The sequence below is a fragment of the Glycine soja genome, chromosome 5, assembly GCF_004193775.1.
Source record: "Glycine soja cultivar W05 chromosome 5, ASM419377v2, whole genome shotgun sequence".
Classification (NCBI taxonomy): domain Eukaryota; kingdom Viridiplantae; phylum Streptophyta; class Magnoliopsida; order Fabales; family Fabaceae; genus Glycine; species Glycine soja.
In genome coordinates, this window is record NC_041006.1 from 33,935,533 (window position 1) to 33,946,530 (window position 10,998).

General features: G+C 29.5%; 1 protein-coding gene across 1 annotated transcript; it reads left to right on the top strand.

Moving 5' to 3' along the window:
* Positions 1-8,017: 8,017 nt before the first annotated feature.
* Positions 8,018-10,865, top strand: LOC114412644. The gene is made up of 4 exons (XM_028376612.1): positions 8,018-8,178; positions 8,572-9,435; positions 9,562-9,720; positions 10,210-10,865. Exons 2-4 carry the CDS (start codon positions 8,578-8,580, stop codon positions 10,495-10,497), a joined length of 1,305 nt encoding a protein of 434 aa, XP_028232413.1. The 5' UTR covers positions 8,018-8,178; positions 8,572-8,577; the 3' UTR covers positions 10,498-10,865.
* The last annotated feature ends 133 nt before the right edge of the window (positions 10,866-10,998 follow it).

Consider the following 10,998-nt stretch of genomic DNA (forward strand, 5'->3'; position numbering starts at 1 on the left):
AATTTAACTTATAAATAAATTAAAATATTAATTAATTATATTTATTTTTATACTTTGAATTTTATTAATTTATGATCAATATAAGCAATAAAGCGTATTTTCTATAATATATGCTGAATTAATGTACTTTTATATGTTATTTATCTTACCAATTTTGAAAAGAATAATTATAAAAATAAAATTTGTAAATCTAAAATTATAAATAAATTTTTTTATATTTAGGATTATATATATAATAAAACATGTATTTATTTTCTAATTTATTAAAAATAATATATTTTTATTACTATTTCTTTCAAAATTTTAAATAATTATCAAAATGTAAAAGACAAGAAAGTTAAGATGTGAAAAAATATGAATAAAGTTAAGAAAAAAAATCATAACATAATAAGAAATCGTGAAAAATTTAGAGAAAATATCACATGACAATTGTATTGAAAGAACCTTCATATTGAAGTTTTCAAGAAATAGATAATTTTATTTGTGTATACGATGTAAGAAAATTGGATCTTGTATAAACCACCACTAAATTGTCCGGTGAATTTAGATTATGTTAGGTAAAATTAGTTGAAAAATTAATTAAAAAATAATAAAATTAGTTGATAATTGAAAGTTGAAAATTAATAATTAGAATTTATTATAGCATAAATGTTTGATAAAACTAACCGTTTAAGTAACTAAAAAGTATAAAATAAAAAAATAATAAAATTATTATTTATTTAAAAATAATAACTTGAAAATTTGATAAATATAAATAGTAAAAATAAAATAAAATATAAAAAGAAATGTTAAAAATTAATGTTTTAAAAACATTAAAAAATAATAATAATAAATTTATTTATCCGACAGTCAAATAAATTTTTCAACTAATAAAAAAAGTTAAATCACCTAAAATATGTTCGAACATAGTCTTAATTTAAAATTTATTTAATTCTTAATAAATTGTTTTATTTTAATGTATAATATGCTATTTACAATAAGCAATACTATTAAATTACATATTTATGATTTATGAATCCCTGGGTTATTTAAAATTTAATATGCATAATCATCAAATTTAAATAACATGTTTTTTTCTTCTGAATAACAAGTTTAAATAACATTATTCAATTGTTAGGTTGATAAAACTTAGTAAAATATATGAAAAATGATTAAATATGTCACTTTAACATGCGGTAAAACAAAATATACCATTCTGACACATGGTATTAATTAATATTTTGCGCACACGCTCTCGAAATATTCCAAAGCTTGTTATTTGGTATTTACAAAAACATCATTTTTCAAAGCTTGATATTTACATCTTAAAAAAAAGCTTGATATTTACAATTTTTTGGTAAATAGCTAAACTCGACCACAAAAGTGCGACATAATCAGTGACGGATCAAACAAAAAATTTAGTGGGACAAGAAATAATTTATAATACTGTCATAAAAAAAATCACCGGGTACCACAACATATGTAATGTCATGACAAAAAAAATTCAAAATACTTATACTTTTATAAATTATAATTATCTTTTATGTATTTTTATACATTAAAAATGTTTTATAATTTTTTATTATCAATACTATAAAAAAATTAAAAGAATAAAAAAGTAAGATTAGTATCATTTTATTTTCTCTTTTTTATTTCTTATATTTTCTTACATTCATTTTAAAACAATTCATCTTATGGGACAATATCTATTTTTCTATGGGATAATTTTTTTTATTACACATATACAAATAAAAAAAAATCTTGTGGTGGCAATTACCCCTATATCCTATAACCTAGATCCGTCAGTGGATACAATGACAAATTGATCCTTAAAATATGAAAAATACAAATTTAATTATTGAATATACAAAAAATGTGATAAATTAGTCTTATCGTTAAATTTGTTAGATTATTTTGTCATTAAGTTATAATGTTTAAGAATCAATTTTAATAAGTTGTATTTTTATGAACAGTTTGACATTAAATTGTAAAATTTAGGAATTAATTTGTCACTAAATTGCCTGTAAAATTAATTATCGCATTTTTTGCATATTCAAGTATTAAATTTGAATTTTTCATCTTTTAAAAACTAATTTATTTGCACTACACACTTTCAAGGACAAGTTTGGTATTTACTCTTTTTTGTCATTATTGTTGGCCCACTAAAATTTTGCACATGATAGGAATCACCACTTCATAGATCATTTCCACATAAGTATGCAACAAGACTTTAAATCGTTGAATTAATCAACCCTTATGAGAGAAAAGTATCTTATATGAGATTGAGAGGATTAAATCCAGATTGTATAACCAAATATGAACACTCAAGATTTAATCTTAAGAAGCGATGTAAGTTTTTTAAAAAATTATTTGATTTTTTAAGTAGTCACATTACATTAAATTTTAATCCTCCACGTATGATCATATAGTTTAAATTTAATCACCTCACTAAAATGTCTCCTCTCATAAGATATGTCATCTAGGCATACATATATAATTTTTTCAAAGCTTTGATATTTGGGGTAAATTAATTTATACTAAATATAAATGTATAACTATAGTCAAATTGTCTAAGGTAGTGCCATATGTCAATTTATCATAAATTCTTTTCTCCTAAAAATAGAGCATGTTTGAATTAAAATATGTAAACTTAAATTTACAAACTGAATTTACTAAGTCTTATTTTTCTAAATTTGAGTTTTAAAGCAAAATTTCACTCAAATATATTTTTGTAAGTAACCAAAATGACCTTAAACTGATTTTATTTTTAGACATACTTCTGAAACGGTCTTACCAGAAATCAAAGCATACCCTTAATTACATTATTATAGTTTCACTCCAAAAAATTTCCCAAAAAAATCATAGCAAATCTAATGACATTTTAGACCCCCTCCCTCTGCCACTGCTAAGAAAAATTTCGCATAGAAAGATAGTTAGAGATATAAGATTTAAGAAAGAAAAGAAAGAGAAAAAAATCATGAATTTAATTCTTCTATTAATAAAAAATTAAGAAAACTAACAATTAATATTTGATGATAAAAAAATATAGAGAAACAACGCCCATGATAATTGTTATGCATACTTAAGTTGTGCACTTAAATTATATAGCAATTATCTAATTTATTCTCTTTTGATACTTCTTTTAACTTAAAAGGATAAGAATTTGTATTTTTTTGAGTTTTTATCTTAAAAATGTTAAAGAATGATAGTGTTTTGTTATATTTTGTAGACTTTTTGAATACATGAACAGGAGAATAGAAGTTGCATAAAAGCACGCTCAATGCTCCATTGCCCACTTAGCGCAAGCCAAACTCAAAGCCCGTTAATTATATTGAGCATGGGTACTAAGCAAGTTTGTAGGCTTAAGGCATGGTCACTTAAGTCAATTGTGAGCGCACATAGAGGCTTTTTAGCACACATAATTTTCAGACATCATGATTGTGCATCAAGAGTAATTTTAGTAGGTTAAACACCTAACATTTTCACAAAAAATTGCACTAAACATCACCATCCACAGCCAAGTCTTTGTTTTCCATTCGATTTTAGTATTTTAAGAGAGTTAGTTAAGAGTATCCTCTTGCGGCATGTGCATCCTCTCATGTATTGAAAGTTTCGAATAAGAGAGATATGCACAAAGGGATTAAATGAGAAAAAAAATCATAGAACTATATATTTTCCGTGTGTACCTCTCTTATAGTCTTCTGCTATAAAAAAATCCAGTACCGGAGAGGATCCGCAAACCCTGTTAAGAGCCGAGAAATAGACTTTCAAACGCGATTGAATGATGTAGCAGCTGCAAACGATGCTTTCAAAGAGTGGCAAAACTTTCAAAAACCTCATTAATCATGGAAGCAACACAACCCGTGTGGAACTCTCCATGCAGTGTTGTTCTGTTTTACGTTTCTTCAATCTTCCCTATACCCGTGGCGGGACCCCTTTGCTTGAGTTGTTTTGCTGTAGCCCGTAACCGTACACATGCGCATGCAACACGGCAACAGAAACAACAAAGATGATCACAAAATTTAGAAACGTGTCTTACATGAACATATACTAAGCAATACACATGACATTCTATTTTATTTAAAAATTATATATTGAATCAATTTTATAAGTTTAGAAAAGACCTATGCAACGGTTTGGTTGAGGAGAGAAGAAGCTGTTTGAAAGCAACTTTTAGATATATACAAAAGTTATGCGTTATTAAAAACATTCATTGTTTCTCATCCTTCTATCGTATGGCTCAGCACATTTTTTAATATGATTAAAATTTATTATTAATCATTAAATATAGAGTGAAATTCACATAAATTTATGTTTTTTAATATTTGGTTAAAAAAATATGGTCTTAGATTATTTTATATAAATTAAAAAATTTAATAAATAAATGAAAGAATAATAATTTTATAAAATTAATTTTATTAAATAAATGAAATAAAGTAGTATTAGTATATCTTGAAAAACTAAAATAAAGCTTATTAGGAATATTATTAAAAAAATAATTAATATTTCGTTGAAAAATTAACATAAAATTTATTTTATGACAAACTTTTTTATCTGAATACACTTATTAATGAAATAAATTAAAAAAATTGTGCATTAAAAGATATGATACAGACACTTAGAAAAAAAAAAAAATTGTCTTACTAGCATTCTTGTTGCAGATAAAGTCAAAATTTGATTTGGACAATAAGGAATTTTTCCTCAAATACACCTTCTCTCTCCGATATTTTTCCAATATATACTAGTTTCAAAATTAATTCAAGAAATGCACCTCTTTTTGTGCGGGTGGTGAGAAGTCCGGTTGGGGAACCCCACTTCTCTATTGGTTTTGTTTTCTTTTTTAAAAATTTAAAAAATAATTAAAATTATAATTTCTTTAAAGAAATTATTGACTTGTTTTTTTAATATTATTTTTTGCATTAAAATAATTAAAACTTAATATTATTATTTTATTAAATATAATTTTTTTGCTTATGTCATTGTTAGTCGTTATTTACGACTAACTTTTGTATTGAATAGTTTCATTAAATTAGCATATTTCCTCTTATTTATGGTTCTTTTTGTAGGAGTTGTACATATTTTTATGTTTAGTTTGATTTTACTCAGTAGATACTCTCATTTTGTGAATTAATGTTGATATCACTTCAGTTTCAGGTCAAAAGAAGAAAAGGTCTAGCAGCTGCTGTTTCGCTAAGCGAGGGACTCAGTTCGCTTAGCGCGTTGGGAAACCCTAGAAGAGGATCGGTCATAGATGACCGCGCCCAGCGTGCTGCAAGCTCGCCCAACGAGTCGTTTGTCCCTTCTCGTGCTCAGCGCGCCTAGCTCGTTAAACCAGAATTCACTAACTCGCGCTTAACGAACCATGCTCGCAAGAGTCATCAAACTTTAAAGATGACTAGTTTTGAAGAAATTGCCAAGAGTCACAAACTTTAACTCGAGTCATCAAGAGATTATAAATATGTGACCATGGCATGAATTTCAAAACATCTTTCAATATCTTTTCATCATCTTTCAACAAGTTTCACAACAAATTTTTACATAACTTTCTGATTCATTTCTCTTCATCTTTCTAAGAGTTTTTCTTCAATACTTTCTCTTTCAAGAAAAGTTCATCAACCAAAAACTTGTGTTACTCTTCTTCTTCATTCACTTCTCCCTTTGCCAAAAGAATAGAAGGACTAACCGCTTAAATTCTTTTGTGTCTCTCTTCTCCCTTTGCCAAAAGAATAAAAGGACTAGTCATTTGAATTCTTTTGTGTCTCTCTTCTCTCTTCCAAGAGATTCAAAGGACTAACCGCCTGAGAATTCTTTTGATTCTTCTCTTCCCCTTAAGCAAAAGATTTCAAAGGACTAACCGCTTGAGATATCTTTTGTTTCCCCTTACAAAGATTCAAAGGACTAACTGCCTGAGAATTCTTTGTCCCAACACATTGGAGGGTACATCCTTTGTGGTACAAGTAGAGGGTACATCTACTTAGAGATTGTTATACTGAGAATAAGAGAGTGTACATCTCTTGTGGATCAGTTCAAGTGGAGGGTACATCCACTTGGTTTTTCAAAGAGAACAAGGGAGGGTACATCCCTTGTGGATCTTTGGCTTGTAAAGGATTTTACAAGATTGAAAGAAATCTCAAGAACAGCAGGTTGCTTGGGAACTGGATGTAGGCACGGTTTGTGGCCGAACCAGTATAAATCGTGTGTTTGTCTTCGTCTTCCCTACACTCTTTAATTTTCACTGTGTATTTTTAATTGTTGCTTTTACTTTTGGTTAAGTTTCTATTTTTGTTCTTTACTTTCTTAACTTTGTAGTAAAAGCCTAATTGAATCTTGTAACATTAAGAAGGATAGATTTTTAATTAGTGAAAACACGTTCATAATTAATTCAACTCCCCCTTCTTAAATTATTCCGAGGTCACTTGATCCAACAACTAATCATATTCAATCTCAATACTATGACATTCTTGGGAGAAACAAACACCTAAACCATTTCTAACTCGAGATTAGCATTCATTTTTCTAAATGGATCAATCATTAACAACCAAATTGGTGTTTATTTTTAATGTCCTACCCCAATACCAATGCGAGTTCCTGATGACTGTTCTTTTGAGATTCTCAACAGTAGAATGCACAACACCCTTCGGCTAACCAATGATAAATTTATGAATGAAATCTACTACCGACAACCATCCGTAGATGCAGGTTGACAATCTTTTTTTCATTCTCTACAATTGAAAAATGATGATGATGTTTGTATAATGTTAATGTGCAATGAGCAATACCATGTGTTGGCCCTATAGAATTATTATGTACGATCAACAGAACAACCGATGGTATACTCAACATACTTCGATCCACCATCACTCTTACTCATGATGCAATGTTGTATTATAACAGCAAGTGAAAGATACCATGACAAGACGATTTTTGGGTTACTCCTTCCCTAGAACAAACCCAATAAGATTTGAAATTCCCGTTGGATGTAGCATTGAAAAATTCAAGGATGTCATCAAGCAAGTTGCACCTATAAGGGTTTTCCTTATGAAATTCACAAATCAAAACTGGTCAAACATTATTCTTTAGACAGTTAGGTCATACAAAATATTCAAAAAAATTAATTGAATATCAAATAATAGAGTTGAAAAACAATAAAGACATATTAAAAGTATTAACAGAATTCAACTACTGAAAGCGTTTTTGTCCAATAGAAATTTTAACTATTTTTAACAAAACAATAAACCAACTACGGGAAGAAAACATGTTTGTTGCACAACATTTTTCAAACTATGATTAGTTTCGTCATTTTCATATTTGAATTGTTATTATTAGTACATTCCATTATTTTCATTTTATTATGTTTTGTTTATTTTGTTTCAATTTTATTTTATTATTTTCAATTGTTATTGATAGTATTTTTGGTTATTTGAGTGTTTTAATTTCTTCATATAATATAACTAATATTTGATAACTATTTATTCATTCTGTTCTTTATAAAAAATATTTAAAAAAATAAAATGTTCCAAAGTCTTGTGTAAATTAATTGTTATTAAAACAAAAATATTATCAATTTTTTAAAATTAAATAATATAATAAAAAAATATTTAATAACATCATTTTCTTAAAAAATAAATATTTTTTTATAAAAATAATATTTTAAATAAATAAAGTTGGGAAGTCGGGTAGTGAATTCCCGACTTCTTAACTTCCTTAAAAAAACATTTTTTTCAAAATAAATTTAAAACAAATTAAAATTATACAAAAATAACACAGGTTGTTGAAATTAAAAAAAAAACACAATTTATGTTTTTATATTATAATTTTAACTAAAAAAAACGAAACCAACCGAGAAGTCGGATTCTCCAACTCCCCATCACCACTATCATAAAGAGGTGCATTTCAGAATTAAGTTTGAAAGGGATGTATATTGGAAAAATATAAAAGAGAAGGTGTAATTGAGGAAAAAATTTGACCAATGGGCATGTATTCTGCATTTGTTGTCCCATCATATTACAGGTGTCTCAAATCCCAATAAATCCAAGGAAGAACAAAACACGAAATGAGAGGCCAGAGCCTGAAGTATTCTCTTGTCTTGTGATGGTCTTTTGTCTATAAATAAATCCACTTTGAACCTGTTACTATGTGCCTCCTCAAACAAAGCCTTGAACTTGAACTATCGTGTCTTCTTGGCTTTCTCTGTTCAGGGTACGCAATTCCATCTTCCACTACCATGTCACCTTTTCCTCCATACTCTCTTTGCCTTCGTCATAGTTTGCAATTTGCATGCTAAATTCCTCATCATTCTCATAGCCTTTTCTTTTTCTTTCTTGTTTTTGTTTGGTTGTAACTCTTTTTAAGTTTATATCATAATTTGATTTTTCATAAGTGTAGAGTAGCTGAGTTGTTGAATTCTTATATTATGTTTGGAAACTCATTGAGAATGAAAGAATCAAACATGCAGTTAGAGGACTAAGTTCACATGTTTGTGCACACCTAGATTTCCCTTCTGATTGCATAATTCCCTTTGTACTGTCTTGTCTGTGAAATATCTTTTTAAATCAATAACTAGTTAGATACTGATAAAGATTTTGTTGACAGATCAACATGGATATTGTATCACGAGCTTTGCTATTTCCGTTGGCTATACTTGTGCTCATATTAAGCACACCTTGCTCAGGTGCTTTTGGGAAGAGTGGAACTAATGTGAAAACAGCTATTTTTCTGTCCCCCAAGTTTGAACTTGGACCAGGATCGGTAGCCAATAAATATGATTATGACGCTGATTTTCCAAGAGGTCATATAGCACTTAAGAGTTTCAATGCTGAAGTAGTTGATGAAGCAGGGAACCCTGTGCCTCTTCATGAAACTTATCTCCACCATTGGGTTGTTGTAAGATACTATCAACCTAAATATGTGACGACACACACAAACTATGATGGACATAGGATACTTCACAACTCTGACCATATATTTGTGAGGAACAGCGGCTTATGCCAGAGAGATACTCTAGGACAATACTATGGCCTTGGATCTGAAACACGAGGAACAGCTACGGATGTTCCTGATCCTTTTGGGATAGTTGTAGGTGATCCTGCAGAAATTCCAGAGGGATATGAGGAGAAGTGGATGGTTAATATCCACGCCATTGATACACGCGGCGTGGTGGATAGGATGGGGTGCACTGAGTGTAGGTGTGACCTTTACAATGTTACAAAGAAAGAACATGGGGAGCCTCTAAGTTCAGACTATAAAGGAGGTTATTATTGTTGTTATGATCAAACCCAGTGCAGGTTGAGGGAAGGCTTTGAGGGCCCAAAGAGGAGCCTCTACCTAAGATACACAGTGAAGTGGGTTGAATGGAACAAGTTCATTGTGCCTGTAAAGATTTATATACTTGATGTCACTGATACTTTAAAAATATCAGATGATTCTAGTGGAATGATCCCTGAGCATGATTGCAAGGTAAGTTAATTCATCAAGAAACATGTAGATTGTCCCAATTTCAATTTAATTCCAAAACATATTTCTAGTCCATTACTTTGTTGGGTACGTATGTATAACTGATTAACAGAGAATTCTTTGTTATAGACCGAGTATGAAGTTGAATCTTGCAGCACTGGCCAAAAGAATGGTAATGGCTGTCTTGATGTGAAGAGAACAAGCCTCCCAATGCAAAAGGGTGGTTATGTCATATATGGTGTTGCTCATCAGCATTCAGGTGCCACTGGATCAACTCTCTATGCACAGGTGATGTTCAATATTACAGCCATTCTTAAATATTTTGTGGCATGATCGAATTTATATAAAACCTTTTCATGCAAGAGGGTAATGAATAATGACCCTGCCCCTCAAATTAAAAGAGATTACAAGTTGGCACCTATTTTTTTTCAGTCTTTCTATTTAATAGTTTTCAATTGAGGACCACAAGTTTAATTTACATGAATATGCTGAAGCTGAACGGAGGCAATTTATTAGTTTTTTTTATTGATAAATGCTAGTTGTTAGTTGTTAATTTTTTGCTAGTGGAGGGATTCAAACTCACGACCTCTCTCCACTTCTCTTCTCCCTTCACCACCAAGTTAACCTTCTAACTCCCGTGACAATTATTGGTAGTTGCATGATTGTATATTTTTGCTTTCATTAGTATACTATGAAAAGAAAAGATAAAAATTTGCAATAACTAATAAACATTGTAGGGTAACTTGTTTTCTGAATTGTTTTGCATGACATTTTCAGGATGGAAGGGTTATATGTTCTTCAATACCAAGGTATGGAAAGGGAAAGGAAGCAGGAAACGAAGTAGACTACATTGTAGGAATGAGCACATGTTATCCTCAACCAGGTTCTGTAAAGATAATTGATGGTGAAACTATAACTCTAGAGTCTAACTACAGCAGCAGCCGTGGCCACACTGGAGTAATGGGGCTTTTCTACCTATTGGTGGCAGAACAGCTTCCACACCAACACTTCAGATATTCTTCTCGTTCTTCATTTTTTATGAATATAAATAGTATAATTCATTGATAGATAAGTTGTGAGATGCAAATATAAGTTGAGTGTCATATCGATGGTATCACAGTATGTATCACGGTTAAAAGAAATACAGAAATACATATCGATGGAACATATACTTCTCATATTCGGCAGCAATAGGACAACACACGCAAGAACCGGCAAAGAGCATATTTTCAAGTTTAAGGATTGTAGTAATGTGATTATCAATTATTTGTATTGGTGAGGGTTTGTAATGTTTGTCTTAAACCAGTCTTGCTTATTATGGTTGTGTGATATGTAATACTATATATATCATGTTTGTTGTAAATAAAGTGGTCTTATATAACTAGAAGAGAGAATAAATCAAGCTGTTCGACAGGGACATATGTTCTATCCTACGTCAGGCCAAACGAGGTTTTTTTTGGAAAATAAATCAAACCATACTTTAACAAAAGTCTATTTGGTTAAAAAGGTTAGATTTTAAGTCACTTAAAAACTTTTTAGGCCTCACAAACTTACTTAATTAAATAA